Below are 18715 nucleotides of genomic sequence, written 5' to 3' on the forward strand. Positions count from 1 at the left end.
GCAGCCTTCCTGTCAATTCAATAATCACCACAAAGTGTAGCCAAGTATTAAAGTCCAAATCTTTTATTGTCTCTTTCCAAGTCTTGTCTCCTTTCCTGTAGGCCCAGTTAGCTTTCTTATACTCCAGATCCTTTATTATCTCCTTCCTTGGGCTGGGCAGCTTTCTGTAGAGTCTTTCAGTCTGGCCTTTGTTCTGAGAGCTTGAGCTCCCACCTGCCTTCTCTGGCTTCTGAATCTCCCCGACTAAATTCTGGCTGAAATTCCTATCTTATATGCCCTACACTGAGTACAAACCAATCATTATGTCAGTAGGAAACCATTATTTGTTGTAGGATTAAATCAATGCTAAACTAGATTTAACCATTGTCTCCTCAATTCCTCTTAGTACCTTGTTTCAAGTTCTGATCCATACCATCTCCTTGTAGGATTAAATCAATCATACTGAACCATGCTAAATTAGATAGCTACTGTCTCTATCAATTCCACTGACTTAGTACCTTGTAAGAATCCTTTGTTTCAAGTTCAGAGTTCCACCCCATAGCACAAAATGAAGTATTGTATTGGAATTCCAGAACAATCTATGGTTACGTAAAAAAAGACTGGCCTTGCAGTCCACAATTTAGGAAACAAATGGCTAAAAGATGATCATTGTCCAGGTTATATGTAGTTGAATGACCAGTCTATTAAGTTGATATACTTATATATCTGAAACAGATGAGCAAATAAGCTGCTACCAGACATTAGTAGCGAAAAGAAAGCAAGCTAGGTTGCATTTGGGAGATTGTCCAGTGCTTTTTAATAATTACAAGCTCTTCTCCAGCACAAATCCATCCTTTTAAAAAAATGCAAATATGATACTCGTATTATCTTGATCTTATAATTTTGCATATGTATTTTGCATTATTTTGTGTATATAATTTTGCATTATATTTTTGCACATCTGAAAGTAGTCAGTCACTCAACAAGCATTTATTATGTCCTAAGCAAAGTGGATCTACCTTCCTCAAGTCTCTCCCTCATTCCATTAAGTTACTAAAGTGATTTTTCTAAAGCACAAGTCTAGCCATGTCATTTCCTTACTCAAAAAACTCTAGGGGCTCCCTATCACTTCTAGAATCGAATATAGTCTTCTGCTTTACATTCAAAGACTTTCATATTGTAGGCTTTTTCTATCTGTCCTGTCTTCTTACAACTTATTCTCACGTACTATACAATCTATTGACTCCAGTCTCCTTACTTTTCCAAAGATAGGATCCTCCATGTCTTAGCTATGGGCATTTTATTTGGCTGTTCCTCCTTTCTTGGGATGATTTTGCTACTTGCTTCCCTGGTTTCCTTGACATCCTAACTAAAAACCTGTTTTATTGGAAGTCTTTCTTATGCTTTCCTTCTGTTAATTATTTCCTAATTATCCAGTGTGTAGACTTTGTATGTATTTGTCTGTTTGTTGTCTCCCCCACCTCAGTATTTAATACAGTTCCAGGCATTTATTGACTGAATGATTTGTATAGTGTAAGGGAAATGAGGACACATCATTAGAAGAGATTGTGAGACTAGATACATAGCCTGAGAGCTTCATTTCTTTCCCCAGAACAAAATAAGCCTATGATAGATACCTTGACTAGATTCCCCTGAGGATTATCTAAGGGGGAAACAAGGGCAAGAATTATGCAAGATATTAAAGCTATAGATGGATCACAATATCCGTTGATGGAATGAGTACTCATATCAGTTAAGTTACAGATTTAGTGAAGTAAAGAAACATGAATACAAATCTGTCTTTATAGACTTGAAGTAATTACTAAACATGAGATTAATTTAGCACACTATGGTGGCAACATGGAGAAGTAGAGGTTCTATAATTATTTAAAGGCCTCATAACTCACAAGTATATATAATTTAGTTATTTTTATGTAAAACATAACTATAAATTACATGGTTGATCAGAAGATAAATTATTAGATAAAATTGTTAGTGTGAGGAAAAAAAGGTTTCATTCCTAAAATCACTTGTGTATGCTATTGCCTGTCAAAAATTTTTTTAATTTAGTAAATTCTCCAAGCAACTGATGGCCATGATTGTAATTCTGTACATGTTACACAGTGTTTTGATTACTACCTTAGCTTTGTAAAGATAATAAAAGATTATTTTGATTCATAGGGCTACAGAGGGATATTCAAAGGCTATGCTAATGGAGGGCCAGCTATGGCAGATCCTACCAAACTGCTCTGAAAACAGGCCTCCCAATCAACCAATTAGATATTGGACCTCATAACTAATACAGACAGGCTCATCACCAAAGAATGATCATCTGGTGATTATTTACTTTAGCATTAGCAATTCATAATTACAGCTTATATTTTTATTGCACTTTAAAGCTTACAAACTACTATTTCCACAGTAATCTTGTGAGTTAAGAAATATAAGGAATTTTTAAAAATATAAGGAATTTTTAAAAAGTTAACTGACTGACCAGGGTCATATAACTAGTAGCATAACCAGAAGCCAAGTATCCTGACTCCAAACCTGTATTCTTTCCTTTAGTACAGAGTGGAAAGTGGTTATTATTTCCTGCTAATTATTCTGCTTATGATTTGCATCATAATCAATATTGATAAAATAAATTGTATGATTTTTCTAGTACTAAGGCAGTTTTTAAAAATAGAGAGGTTTATGTAATTGTTTCAAAGAATTGGCATAACTCTCAATTACTTACATTTATTTCACTGGGATAAATCATTGCACTTTCTTGAAACATTTAGATATTTACTAGTATTCCATAGAATAAGAGAAAAATCACTAAATTTGGGCTAAGAAGTCCCAAGTCTGAGATTTACTCTTCTTACTTTGGATGAGTTATTTATCTTTCAGGATTTGTTTCATCATCTGATACTGATGTGCACTTCTCTTACAATGTTTCTCTGAATGATTGTAAAAGTACTTTGTGATTATGAATTATGATAGTAACCTACCATACTAAACATTATTTCTAAAAACTAATATTCAGAGAAGAAAGTTCTCAATGAAAAACAAAGCTAAGGCTATATATTTCATTATGATATCAAGAATTACACATTGCTTCCATTTTGGAGGATTTTATGTTAGCTAGAACTCATAAATTTCTATTAAGTAACTTAATTCTTTTGCTAATTTGGATGCTGAGTGAGAAATTTCACATTATATTTAGGTTTTGTTTGATATCTTATTTTTATTCATAAGGTTCCATCAATTTTAATTAATTAAATTAGTTCTTGAGAGATTCAATGTCATAGTGAATTATGGGCCAGCCCTTGGATTGAAGGAAACCTAAGTTCATGATCTACCTCTGACCCATACATAATATCTAGCCAACCATGGCAAGTTACTCTCTTCTCAGTTCTCTAAAATTCTAACTATACTTGATGACCTAAACCAGTGGAGAAAATTTCCACACTAGCAATCTCCCAAAGTGAGGAAGTCACAAGTCTAGAACAATACCAGAAAGGAACAGTTCTTAGAGCAATATAGTGAAATAAGCTAACTCTCCCAACTCCAAGTTTATTTAGCACTTTACTTTCTCTCTCTGTCAGATTTGAGACATCTATATTATATTCCACTAAGGAGGTATATGATCTTAGACAAATCATTTTAATTGTCCTAGTTTTTCCAGCTGTAAAATGCTGAGGGTGGATCATAATAAGATCAGAGCTGTCAGGTCACTTAGAAGGTATTCTGTTTAACTCTTATACCTCTTTCATTTGCTAAACATGGAAACTTGAGATAGAGTTAAAATGAAACCAAAGATCTTAGGGGTAGGTAAGTGATAGAAATAAATACCAAATTCAGCTCTTTCCTTCCCCCCCCCCCCCGCCCCCACTTTACCATGATGGTTATTTTCATTTTATTATAGATTATTCATGATTTCTCAAGTTGAATAGATCTGGATTCTAAGGGCCTTTTTCTCTATAAATTTAATGTCTTTCATAGATATTATCAATTCCTGTAACCTTTACTATTTCATTTACAAGATGGAACCCAGGGAGAATAGCTCGGATACTCTTTCTTGCATATTGTTTGGAAGAGAAGTTTTTAAAAAATGTCTTCTAGGAATTAGAAGTTTCCTCTTCCAGAGCTGTATGTAGTTATTTAATTTAATAGACCGTAGTTCACTTTAAAGAGCTCCTAGTTTCACTTCCAAGATCTGTTACTGACATAGAAGCCAAATGATTTTAGACAAAGCTGTCTTTTCTTTCATTTGTAAAGTCAGGAGAAAACATTCTCTAATCTGAAATCAGAGAAATTTTAATTTTATTAGAAGACAAGAGAGTCTTTTTTCTTTCCTAATGTGGAAGGGGATTCCAGGTAGAAAACCAATCATATTACATTTGTAGCATCCATATATGCAATACGATCATTTGGACTTATATTTTGTTCCAGTTTTTGTATTTTTAAAAGTAGAGACAAATCAAATTTTAAATTTTGCCATTTAATACAGAATTTTGTTTTTCATAGCATATATTCAGAAATTCAGTATTTTGAGTACCTACTTTGTTTTGGGCTACTTTGTGCTGAGAATATGAAAATGAACTACCCATTTGGGCCGTTCTCTAAGCATTGTTATTCAATAGTACACCCTCACATAATGCATAGGAATGTTAAATGTTTTCTAAAATAGTATAAAATGCTCATTAAAATCATAGATTTAGAAGAACAACTACAAGTTCATTTCCAGCTTCTTTTTCTACATAGAATTTCATGATATTAAAAGCTTTCACACACATATTAAAAGCTTTTCATATTTTCATGTATATTCTTAACCCAAGTGATATAAAGAAAATTTGATTTTACATATTACGTTCTTGATCATATTCTAAATGGGCTTTGTTAAAGATGATAAAACACAATTTTAAAAGTTAACTAAAGAGCCTCAATTTATGTTTCTTTTTTTTAAATTAAACTTTGACCTGATAGAATTCTATATGTAAATTTATAATTTTCTTTTTGTAATTACTTGATTGTTAAATATATTAAAAATTATATCCATTTTTTCTCCTGGGAACATGTTTTTAATCTCAATGAACTTAATATACCACCAAAAACTATCTGATAGATAGGCTTAGTATCTTAGTATGCTTTCTTATATATGAACCTGCCTATCACTATGAGCAAAGTGATTAGATGGCTAATAACAATAGAGAATAAACCTATGTTTGTAAATTAAGATTAATGGTTTGAAAGAAAAGTTAATTTAATGAAAAGTTTGAACTTACAGGAGGATTAGTAGACATGCTTAATAATGTAAGCAGACTGTTGAATGGATAAAGGATAGTTAGAAAAAATGTCGATTAGAAATGAGGAGAATATTCTAATCCTGGAGCCAAAGTCTTAGGCTTTTGAATTTGAAAAGAACTTTTTAAAATAAAAAGTGAACAAAAATTTTAGGAAAATGTGCAAAAAGGAAAGTAACATTGCTAGCCCAATTAAATTTCCTTAACAGAGAAATATAATCAATAGATATATAAATATTTCATAAGATATATATATTTCATAAGATAGATTGCTAGAAATACAATCAGTAGATATTTCATAAGAAGGATTACTATTAAAATATTGTGATTTGAGGCTTTAAAAAATACTGTATTTTCATTCATTTAAAAATATTTTTTCACCCTCAGCAATAGATATGAATTATTTTTGTGTTATCCCATATTAAAAAATCATTTGGCAGCTATCATGTCAGAACAAAGCAAATAGCAAAGCTATTTATTTTTCTTTGTTTAAACTCATGTATTTTTTCTCTTAGAATGCGGAAATTTCAGTTTTTGAAGTGAATATACGTTTTGTTGGTGGACTTCTCTCAGCTTACTATCTCACTGGAGAAGAGGTAAGATAAAAGTGTGTGTGTGTGTGTGTGTGTGTGTGTGTGTACATTGCATTTTATTGTAATGTCAATTTTTCTGCAATTCATTTCATTTTTGGTAATCTATTCCATTTCCTCTATATGAAGTACAGTGTATGAAGTTTGCATGGAATTACTTATCTGGTGCTCTCATTTCTCATAAATGTTTGATAAATATAACTGGGGGAGAGAGTGGTATTTAGGAAGAAAGGAATAACAGTGCATATTGCTAATAAGTATTTGGGGGAATAATAGGGAATGACATAAACATTTATATAGCGTTTTCTATGTTATAGATGCTATGCTAAGTGCTTTTTAAAAATGTAATCTCATTTAGCTCTCAATATTATTTATATACTGTTAAGAAAAGCCTGGACAATAAAGGTAAAATCACTTGCCCAGGGACACACAGTAAGTGTTTGAGACTAGATATTTAGGTCTTTCTGACTCCAGGCCGAGTACTATATTGCACCTGATCTATCTAATTGATTCACCTTTTTTATTGATTGATATATTTTATTGATATATTTAGTCCTCATGAAGCATTTGGGCAGTCATTAGTGCCCAAAGGAACTTGTGTCAGTATTGAAGGCAATGCTTTAAGCTTTCAGAGCTACTTTCTGATCTGAAGCTCAAGTTCTGATAAGTAAAGGAATTGATTGGAAGGAATATAAAGAATAGAACCTTTGGGAAAAATACAATTCCTCCATTTACTAAATTACAAACTAAAATAACATCTCCCTTTTCCTCTATTTGAAAGGTTCTGTTGATTGTTATTTTATTCAGTGCTGTTAGTATAATGATTATTATTGTTGCTAAAAAAAACTGGAGTCCTAATAAACCATTTCCTTAAGTTTACATTTTCTCTCTCTTAAAAGTCCCCAGAAAAAAAAGCAAATTTCTTTTAACCTTGAGGCCTTTAATGTATGACAATTTCCACCAATACATTACTTTTTCTTTTTAAAGCTTTGAGTTACCTTTATAATGATGACCAAATAATATAAACCATGTAATCCTAGTTTAACAAAAACCAAGGGCTTTTATAATACACATTGTTTGTAAGAACTTAGAATTGTCTATAAAATTTCAAGATCACTTATAAAGATGCTAAATCAAATATAGCAGAACTCTCGTCCTTTATATTACTATCTGCAACAGTGGCTCAATTTTTATCAAACTCTTGCTGGAGGAGCATTTTTAATATCTAAGTAGATATCTTGCTACTTCCTGATTATCCCAAAGAGCTCCACTAACCATGATTTTTTTCCATATGTTACTTTTTTTCCTACAAAATTATGTTTGGTGATCCTGTTCTTTTTGTTTGGTAAAGAAGTGAGACTCATATTCTTCAAAACTCATAAGCAGGTGTTCCTTGGGTTCCACTGTTTTTATATAAAATTTTTTTGGCAAGATTGTTAGAATGGTCGAGTTATTTACAAAAATTGGGAGTTCCGTGTTACATTGACAAGTAGGATAGAAAACTAAACATTTTCTTTAGTCCTGAACTGTCTCCACAGGACAAAAAAGCAAGAAACATAATAACTGGATGCCAGCTTGTCCTTTTTAGGGGAGAGTTTAGGTTAAAAAAAAAAAAAAAAAGTACTTTCCTTAATAAAAATCACCTTCCTCCTTTTAAAGCATTCCATGAGCCTTGTGTTTTTATATAATCTTTGATTTCTTTTCTTTTGCTTAACATGAGGAATTGTATTGTTAAGAAACCATTAAAAAATTTCATATCTATAGGAATTAATGTTGTTAATATTCATAATAATAGCTTTTATATGGTGCTTTACATATTTTATTATGTTCCCACAACAATCCTGTGGAGTAGTTGATGTTATCTCTATTTTGCAATTGAGGAACTGAGAGAGACTGAAAAATTGCTTCTTAAAGAGTAACAAAGGTGTTTTCTTCCCATTTTCTCTGGCTTGTGCATTACTTTTGGAAAGGAATATTTGAATTGCTTTGCAATGATTTTGGCTACCTTTTCATAACATCTGCAGTACTTAGCAGGTAGTCTTCACTGTGTAGTATTGGCCTGTATATGTAGCCTGACTGGGAGGGGATACTGGTAGGAGGAAATAATGGTAAGAGAGATAGCTTTGTCCATAGCTTAGAGGCTTTTTATTTTTGTACAAGAAAAAAAGAAAAAAGATTGGATGCTTATATCAATAAGATGACAGTTAATAGTAACAGAATTGTACATGCAACTTTTGGAAATCACTGGATAACCACAAGGTAGAAAAAAACATAATTAGAATTTCATGTGGTAAAAATTTGAAAATTTTAATTGACTCAAAACTGAAAATAGGTTAACTTTTTGATAGGACAACCAGAAAGTCAAGTGTTGTAATATTAGACTTTTTCTATTAAAAAAGTACACAATATAGAAATGATTGTCTGACTTGTAATCTAGTCAGACCACACATAGAGTACTATGTTTAGTCCTGTATGACACATACCCAGAGTAATAATGGGGCCCAAAACCATGTCATAGAGAATGATTTAAAAAAGGAAAAAAAGAAAGAAATACTTGTTTAATTAGACCAGAAAAATGAAGCTTAGTCAGTGGGGAAAAGGGGGGCATGATCATTAATCTTAAATATCTGAAATTCTGTGATACATACAACACCAGAAAGAGAGAGAGAGACAGAGGGAGGATACTTTATTCTGTGTGGCTTTAGAAGGCAAAATTAGGACTAAAAAGGCAGATTTTGATTTAAGGAGAGTCTTTACAATAATTAGACATGTCAGAAATTAAACAGATACTGATAATAAATTATAATGAATATCAGTATCATTAATATTTAAAATAAGAGCATTTATTCAGTGCTTTACAATTTGCAAAGTACTGTACATGTCTTATTTGATCTCCATAACAACCCTGTAGAGTAGCTGATGTGATTATCTCCATTTTAAAGTAGGAAATTGAGTTTCTGAGAAAGGTTAAATGGGTCACACAACACATAAGTATATGAGACAGGATTTTAACTTAGGTTTCCTGACTCCAAATCCAACATTATCAACCACCCAGCTGCTTATTTATCTTGATAGTGATTTCTGAGGTTTCAGCAAAGATTAGATGACTCCTAGTCAGGTGTTGTAGAGACATGAACTGATCTAAGAGAACTTGTGGGCTCTTTTTCAAATCTAATATTCAGTAGTTTTTAACTAGATTATGTATATATTTGTAGCACCAAAACCTGATCCGGAGAAATTACCTGTGCAGATAATTAGTAGCTCTTCAATGAAAAGAAAACAATTGACTATCCAGCCAATTATTATAGTTTGATTGTCTGAGAACTCTCAAACATCTAAAAGTAAGCAGGTTAAACTAGGAATGCTTTCTGTATGGAATTAGAAGTTCTATGTTTGTAGAGAAAGAAAGTTCTGAACTTTCTTTGTTGTACAGTTGAACTCCTTTTAGTTTGAAAAAGAAATGTCTTTATTTGCTTATCATTTTCTCTTTTAAGAGATATATTATATATATATATATATATATATAACCTAAAAGAAACATATTATGTGTATATTAATATAGCTGAAGATCTTTTTATACTTACATGGTAAGTAAAGTTTATCAGCATTATGAAGTTAATTCATGTATCATTTGGTTATATTAAAATTTTGTCTTATGAACTCTTCTTTTATTGACAAAAAGTGACAAATTAATCTAGTTAAGGTATTAAGTAAGCCAGCTTGCAACAGGTTTAATTAATCTTATAAAAATTAAAAGTCAATCAATTATCTGAAGGATAAGTGAAGGCATCATTCAAGGTCAACATAATCCCTTCCCAGCTACATCTCCTTTTCCCTGCCCCCAGTCCTTACCTGGTACTTGCTTACCACTAATTTAGTTTTACTTTTACCAGTTTAGTTGAGACATTTGTACTTAATAGTACAATTAAGCAACAAGGAAATAAGTTTCAAGATAGCTTTCTGAGCATCCAGTAATTTTTTTTTTTTAATTTCCATTAAAGAAATCTTCATGGATTGCTTTTCTATTAACTTTTTTGTGGCAATTATTATGTTTTGTCATTTGTCAGCTTTGTTAAATTTTGTCAATCTGTCACATTGTCATCTCTATGGTATATGTTAAGAAAAGATTATGAGAATGTTAAATCAAGATTAAAAACTGATAGACTTTGTAATTAATTTATTTTTTGCTGAGGCAGTTGGGGTTAAGTGACTTGCCCGGGTCATACAGACAGGAAGTATTAAATGTCTGAGACCAGATTTGAGCTCAGGTCCTCCTGACTTCAGGTTGGTGCTCTATCCATTGTACCACCTAGCTATCCCAATTTTGTAATTCTTTAAAATAGTATTTGTATACAAATTTATGTTGCAGTGTTCCAGTGCTTGTGAAATTCTCTGCATGAAAAAAGGTATAAAAGCTTGAAAATGGATATCATTTAATTTATTTATCCCATAGTCATTTTGGGTAAACAATCTTACTAAAGCTTTTTAGGCATATTAAATGACAAATGTATACTAGTTGGTCATTTGGAAGAGTATAATTTAGATGACAACCTGTTAATAGCGTTAAATATTTCCTTATTGTATTTTATATTAAGGTCTATTGCTACATTTTCGTGGAGCTTAGATTTATCCTTATACATGCTTTAAATAAATATTCTATTTAATAAGGTTTAGCAAGAAGCTTTTTCTATTTATTATTGTCATTTTTATATGCAGAGAACATGATGTGCTCAGTATTTAGTATTTTAATTGAAAAAGGTTCAGTTTGGTAAAAATAATGATTGGAAACAGTAATGCTGGTGGTATTTGGAATTAAATTTCCATGGTTAATGACCTAAAACTGCAACATATTGATGTTCCATAATTATTTGTAAGTGTAACTAATCATAATTGAAAAGTGATATAGGAACACATGGAGTAGATTTTAAAATACCTTGTATTTCATTGATATAAAAATCATTATCCTTTCTAGTCATTTAAAATGACAGAATTCATGCTTATTCCTTAACCAGGGCTTATGATCTATATTTATCTCCATGTAGACATGGATTCTATATTTTCACTTGCATAGAAAATTACTGAAAAATGTTGTTAAATGTAAGAAAAATTTATCCCAACAAATGAGATTCTAGTGGACCTTCCTAGAATTCTGAAACCCATTTATACTTTTGTATAATTGATGACTCCTTGATCTGATTAGGGCATTGATCAGGGAGATCAAACTCCTCAAATAAGGATATAATGGGGCTGGCCATGTCAAAAATATGTGGGGAAGTAACAAAACTTTTGAGTACTTTTTTAGGCTTCAGGGTACTTGCTTTGAATGAACCAGATCCAAAAAAAGAGAGGTGTGTTCTTTTTTTTTTCCTCCTCATATTTAACATACCACATATATACATATACTGATTGTCACTACCAGAATTGCTTCTCTTCTGGGACTATTACATTCTATTACATCCTCTATCCCCAAAGAACACTCATTTGGAGTTGTTCTTTCCCATTTAACTTTTTTTCTAACTTACTCTTAAACATTCTTCTTTTAGCTGTATTTCCAGTGAGAAAAGTTCAAGAATAAAGAAAAAAAAGAAAGAAAATTTCAGATTTAAGAGGAGAGATGGGTATTGTTATCCGATCTGAAGTAGATATTTGCCACATGCCTATGTTGATTTTTATCTTAATTACTTAGACCACTAAGTTAATAATATCCATGGCTCTTATGGTTTGAGATAGGCTATATTAATGTTTTTAATTTTATTTTGGTCTATAACTTAAATGTGACAGCTAGTTATTAGATAGTGGCTTCCTACTTTAATTTTCTTGTTTGTACTTGTTATAGTTGAACTGAAAAACAGAAAATATCACACAATATTTAATTACATATATTCATTTATTTGAACAACAAACACAATATTTTGTTTTAAAAAACAGTTAATCAAATTGAGCCATAGAATGAAATGACAGCTGACCAATCACTTAAATTGAACTGCAAACATCTTTTTCTCATATAGGAAATGAAAATCAAATTTAAGTGACTATCAGCCTTAATTAACAAAACATAAACACATAAAATCAGACCTTATATTCTCATCGGCTCTGTGTTAGGGTTATATACATTGGTTGAGGGAATAGGTAAGAGTAAGCTTGGAAATTGCAAAGAATAGATTAATAGCTTGCCCAAAGTCTCATATCTGCTCAGGTTCAAGAATAGGGCTCACATCTTTTGAATCCAAATCCAGAGTTTCTTTCACAATGTAATCTTAGCTCTATCCTAATTGTGTTTTGTTTTTGTTGTTGTTGTTGTTTATGTTTTTGTTTTTTATGTGAATACCAATTGAGAGCAGTTTACAAATGGGAATGAGAGCTCCCCTCTCCTATGTCGACCTGTTATCTGTAACTTCTCTGGTAAAGTTTCCTCATGAGTCAACACTGGCTTTATATTAAAGTACTTTATTGGGTGAATTAATGCTAGTGATACACTAGAATTGTAACCATCATTTTAGTCCATTTTGTTTTATTTGCATTTCTGTTTACAACTTATTCCAAATGCATCCAGAAATAATTTTGCAAATTTATAATCCTTTATTGCTAGGTTCCAAAGAACAAAGCAAAACAATATAAATTATGTTTAAAAACCAGAACTCCTCAAATCCTCAAAGTATTTCTGAATTTATTAATAACTGCAATTGTGATTGAAATGTGTAGTATGTTTTTTGTTTTGTTTTTATGTAAAAGTGATGAGATCCTTCTTCAGTTTTTCCTCTTAATGTTTTATTGATGAGTTTGGGGCTTATTTTACATTTACATTAGAATAATTTCTTAATTCCCCTATATACACTGCTGTAAACACTTCATATAACAAAGAAAAACAGTTATGAAACTGAACAACAGGATGGCTCAGTCATAGAATGTAAGAAATGGTCTTCCATAACCTGGTTTTCCCACCCCCTCTCTTAGTGAAAAGGACTTTGCTGTTTTTTTCTCAAACTGTTGTTAGGTTGCAAGAAGCATAGAAACTAAAATAACATATAAGAAAGAACTTTGTGACTATGGTGTACTATCTAAATGTGAGGTGTTATTATATTTACCATTACTACTAATATTTTGTTCTCAAGGGTCGGGATAGAAACAATACTGGGAAATGTTACTAGCTTGCTTCTATTTGTTATTTAATGTTCTTTGCACCATTCTGTAGCTAGATAAAGATATTAGAATATAAAATCATTTTCTGTAGAGAACAACTCTACACAGGGGACAAACAGGGTCCTGTACACCTCCTATGAACAGCTGATTTTGGTCTTTGCTAGTTCCTTTTATAATTTATTGTTGTTCTTATTGATTTATCCTTGTTGCTTTATTCCTTATTTTCTTCTTCCCTTTTTCTTCTTCTTTGTAGGTTAACTTCAGTGCTTTTTATTCCTCTGAGAACAACAGACAGTAAAACCATTAGAATATTAAGTTCCCTGTTGTCCTTTTAGTTTTCAACTTTTTCTATTTTAAAGTGATCGTAATGTCAAGTACAATGTAAAAAGTTCTTGGTGCTATGCAGATGTGCAGTTGAGGTAGAATATTGCCCTTGCTAAGGTCTGCATTCAGCTCTTTCAAGTTTTAAGTCAAATGTGGAAAATGCTACTAAATGAGAGCATAAATAACATAGAAATCCCCAGCTTAGTATGAAAAAAGTAGAATCTCTGCATGATAATCCTTTCAGTTCTTGAAACATATTTTCCAATCAGCAAATATAAAGAAAAATGTGATACTTCATCACTCAAAATGAAGCTAAAATATAATAGTCATATTAACAGATCTGAATTGAAGGTATAACAATAGATTTGGTATGCTTTTATGTAATTAGAGAAATCCAAAAAGCACTTAGGAATTGCTCATAAATCTACTAAATGTTGACAGCACTTTAATAAGTTATTGCAGACTTGAATAAAAATTTGGAATGTGGATACTTACTATTTATTTTTTCTATATTCTTCACTTAGAGTAGAAAAAACCTAACAGCAACATCAGAAATGAATGATGAATTATATAATTATTTAAATGTGTGCCTGTCCTGTTCTATCATTTGGCTTCAGATTTCCCTCTACTGAAAATTGACTGACCCTAAAGTATATGAGAAGAGGACATAGAACAATTATATTAGTGGGATGATGGAACAAGGCTTTCCAGTATCAGGAACTAAAGAGCAAAATATTCAGAATCAGCCAATCTCCTGAGTAGACTTTAACACAGTCAGATCAAGGAACACAAAGTCTAAATAAGAAGGTAGAGATAAAGTTAACAGGATATGAACAAAGCTGGGCTAAAGGTAGATAACCCTGAGTTTATCTGCGTGGCAAGAGCAACTGTTTTGAGCTGCTGGGAGAAATGCCTATCGTTGTTCCTTGCCATTCCCCCATACCCCTGCCTTCATTTGAACTCTCAGGGGATACTACTCAAAGTTTTAGACTCATAGTTTACAGCCTGTGCTGATTTGAGTTGTTTCATGTTCTAGTCCCTACAGAGAGGGAAGTGTTTATAGTCCTTATTTGTCTCCATAGAGCTAAACAAATAAGGTGTAGCAGTAGTATGATATGTCCACCTATGTTTACTGTGCTGTTCCCCTGTTGTAGTGTCTATAAAGAGCCACTTCATATGGTGATAACTTGGTATAACTATATTACTGGCAATCTGAGTACCACTTTTTGCTGCACCATCTGCTCTGTCACTGCTTACCTAGTAAAGGTATGTCTTACTTCCCACTATTTTTGTTTATTCTTTTCATGGTTCCTTCACTGTCCAGGCAGATGACACAGGAACAATCATTTTTCTAGGTCTCTAACTTGAAAGTTGTCTTGGTTCTACCATTAACCATATAATCTAGCTTGAGTCATTTCTGTCATCCTCAACTTTTTCATTTGTTAAATGATGTAATTGGACTAGATAGCCTCAGAGGTAACTTTTAAGTTCCGGCATTCTAATAATTAATCTCTTTACACAATTATGATTTTGTGTTGTGGCCTCAAAGTAGACATAATTAGTAGAAAGAATAGCAACATTTTTGGAAAAACACAGTGTTAGTCATCTTTTTTTCTTTCAGTTAATTGAGGAATATTAGAGTTTACAGATCAAGATTTTAATTCAGGTGTATTTTATATAATATTGCTCTATCATGTAATCCTCTAATGGCTTGACTAAGATACAAATTAGATGGGGATTGATGATCTGAGCTAGCATCTGAATTCCTAAAACCTCAATTCAATCAGCTTATTCTCTTATTTCTGTTCTTGTTTTTTATAAACTAACTCTTTGTTGAATTCCAACCTTGAGAGAACTGATTAACAAGATTAGGTAGGGTATGCCTGTGCTTAAACATTCTTGAATTGAAATACTTTAAATTCCAAACTTAAAACTGTTCAGTTCTCATATTGTTTCCCTATCAAATATTTCTGGGGGGTGAGGGGGTAGGGTGTCTTTTTCTTAAATAATAGAAGTAGTATGTGAACTTAGTTTACCTGAATCTTGTCAGGTTGCTGAGTGACCAGCAGGTGAGTTAAGGTGTCTTTTGAGTCATCCTATTTAAAGGAGTAGTTTACTAGTCTGTAAAATCTTCAAAGTCACCTTTTTAAAAATTTCTTTTCAACATCTGTTTCATGAAGAAAATTACCTTACTTAGTGATAATTGAATTTCCTTCATTATGGTCTATCTATAGATCTCTCCTTTAAAAGCTTGTTTATTTACCACTATATCTATTAAATGTTAGATGGAAGTCAATATTACTCCCAGCACATATGCAAATGAGGGGGCACAGAGCTTAAGAAAACAGATGGGGCTGAAATCCATTCAGCATTCTCAAATCAAGCTCTATGGACTTTGGATTATCAAAAGCAGTTTAAAAAGCTTCATACTGTTAATAGTAAGAGGATTTCTCCATTCCAAAGAGTTATATTCAAAACAAGCCTTCAGTAAGACAACCCAAAGTACAGAATGTACATGGGTGCAGAATAATCTTAGAATATTTTCTGGGAAGTGTGTTCTATCTAGATTTTTAAATGTCTAGATGTGATTTTTTTTGCGTTTTTTTTTTTTTTAAATTTTTTATTAACCACTCTTGAGAGAAGGCTGTTTGTAGAACAAAGAATATGAAATTTACATAGGGTTTTTAAGAACTAATTAAAAGGTAATTTAGATATTAAGATCTAACATTAAGAAAAAAGAACTAGTAAAATGTTGTTAATACTTAGCAGTGCTTTATATTCAATGGGTTCAGAGAAAAAGTGTTTGCTGACTCACCACTAAAAGAATAAGCACATTTCTTTTTGTAGAATGATCTGAACTTTCTAAAGGCAATTAAACTTTGCTTGTATTTTAAAAGCTTTCTTTTTCAAGGAGTGAAGGGTATTGGTTTTAAATGTCTTTTTTGTTCCTGTTACCTGCCCTTTGGACTGATACCAGCGTCTAATCTTTGACAAAACTTGACCCCAAAGTGAATCCACTTGCTTAGATTGTATAGAAAATACTAGGGGGATTTCATATGTAATTGCTAATCTCTCTCTTTATTCCTGCCTCTCAATTTTTCCTGTGTTATAGTAAGTCCCAGTTAAAATTCCCTTTTCTATTGAAAGTCTTTCTTAACTCTGAATTCTAGTGCTTTTAATACTGAATTCTATTTTAATTTTAATTTTAATTTTAATTTTTAATACTGAATTCTAGTGCTTTTCCTCTGATTATCACTTTTTTTCATATGTATAAGAAAGGGAAGTAGTTGGGTAAGTGAATTGTTAACTCTCTGTGACACCCTCCCCTTCCCCCCAGTAAGTCACTTATTCTCTGTCTCAGTTTTATCTATAAAATGATAAAAACATAAAAAAAAAAAATCGTATTATAATCCTTAAGGTACTATAATGCAAGTTATAATTATTATAGTTTTATTGTACATAGTTATTTGCATGCTTTCTTCTTCATTCAGAAATTGTCTTTTGCCTTTCTTTGTATCCATATCTCTTAGCACAGTGTCTGGCATATAATAGGCATTTAATAAAAGTTTATTAATACCAAATTTATACTGATATGAGTCATTCAGTGATGAGTAGCACCTTCGGTATGGGAGCTTTCCAAGCCCACTTTCTCACCTCTGCCTCCAAGAAGCTATGAAATTTTCAAATAAAGAGCTTAATATCTGAGATTACATTGAAATGGAACTGGTGACTGGGATGCAATAATTACTTATTTTATCTTAGATGTCATAGGGAGACACTGAAACGTTCTATACAGGTTAGTAAAATAGTTGTGTCTGTGTCTTAAGAAGATTTGGAAAGAATAAATTAGAGAGGCAGGACTAGGGTCTGAGAAACCTAGGTTTTTAAAAACCTAGATTGAGCAAGATCTAATATAGGAGGTAGCATCATACATTAAAATTTCTCTTTACATAATGGTAATTCACAAGCTTGGAAGTAGAACTGTGGTATAGACTACTGCCTGAAATAAAAAAGTAGAAATCCTGTTGTTGTGGGTATATAGAATAAACTTCCTGGAGATATGGATGATTCTTTTCTAATGGAGATCACAAAACTGGCACAGGGCAAGCCATAGTCATGATGGATGACTTCCAAATGTCTGCCCATCTGCTGAAAGTCTCATTCCACTAAAAGCAGAGCATCTGATAAATTTGTAATTTGCCTTACTAACAGTTTCTTCTCAGAAAGAAACTACTAATCTGGATTTAATTTTGACCCAAAAGGAAGAACTGGCAAGGTATATGGAAAAGAAAAGATCTTAGGAGGAAACTTCTAGCAGTTTAGAGTTTGTGGTAGCAAATAAAACATAGCCGAGACCTTAGAAAAGTCGAGAAAAAATTCAGAGGATTTATTTGTAAGCCAGTGACCTCAGAAGGGCTTTGAGGCTTTAAAAAAGAAATTCTTCTTCATCATTCTGCATCACAAATTACCTCCCTTAAGAAGGAAGTGGAGAAACATGTAAAGAAAGAAGTCAATGTGGCTACCCAGGGAACTCTCTTCTGAGTTAAGCATGGAGTGTTTGTTCAGTTGTTTTAGTCAAGTATGACTCTTCAGGATCCCATTTGAGGGTCCTTGGCAAAGATAGTGAAAATAAAGAACTGAGGTCCCTAACAGTTAGGAAGTGTCTGAGGCTAGATTTAAACTCAGAAAGAAGAATCTTCCTGATTCCAAGTCCACTGTGCCACCTAGCTGGCTTTTACAGGATATTTATAAAAATGTGAACCTATTAGGGGCAGCTAAATGGTACAGTGTCTGGAACACCAGATCTGTAGTCAGGAAGACCTGAATTTAAATCCAGTCTCAGACATTTACTAGCTGTGTGACCCTGGGAAAGTCACAACTCCATTTGCCTTGGTTTCCTCATCTGTAGAATGCATTGGAAGAGGAAAACCACTCCAGAATTTTTACCAAGAAAATCCCAAATGAGGTCATGAAGAATCAGATACAAATGAAAATCTCTAATTTTAATAAGGCCTTTTTTAAAGGATATCCACCTTTCATTTGATTTTGAATAGCACTAAATAATAATTCAGAACTTTGAAGTCTGGCTCATCTGACTTCTTTGTATTTAATGTCCTTCCAACAAATGATAAGACTCTAAATAGTTTTAAAGGCTTTCAAATATATTTCTTTGAAAGTAAGATTATAATTCCCATTTTACATATGAGGAAACCAAAATTTCCTAGACAAAGTGACTTGTCTAAAGCCTGAAGCTAGAGAAGTTTGCCAAGGCTCACTTCAGAAATCTTTACCAATGCCTGTTTTTATACATATGCCTATATCTATAATTGCCTTTTAAATATGTATACATGTTTCCCATTTTAGAGTTTAAATTTGTAGAAATCAAGAGTTAAG

The 18715-nt window shown here is 32.1% G+C and overlaps 1 protein-coding gene across 2 annotated transcripts in view; it reads left to right on the forward strand.

Annotated features, from left to right (window-relative positions):
- The window catches only part of MAN1A1 (mannosidase alpha class 1A member 1), a 178033-nt gene that overhangs the window by 69093 nt on the left and 90225 nt on the right, over window positions 1-18715 (forward strand). For both annotated transcript variants that reach the window (XM_012549315.3, XM_031964348.1), the window contains exon 5: window positions 5783-5863. In XM_012549315.3, the coding sequence (XP_012404769.3) occupies window positions 5783-5863 (81 nt within the window). The remainder of the gene's footprint in view (window positions 1-5782; window positions 5864-18715) is intronic.

The sequence above is a fragment of the Sarcophilus harrisii genome, chromosome 4 (assembly GCF_902635505.1).
Source record: "Sarcophilus harrisii chromosome 4, mSarHar1.11, whole genome shotgun sequence".
Lineage (NCBI taxonomy): Eukaryota > Metazoa > Chordata > Mammalia > Dasyuromorphia > Dasyuridae > Sarcophilus > Sarcophilus harrisii.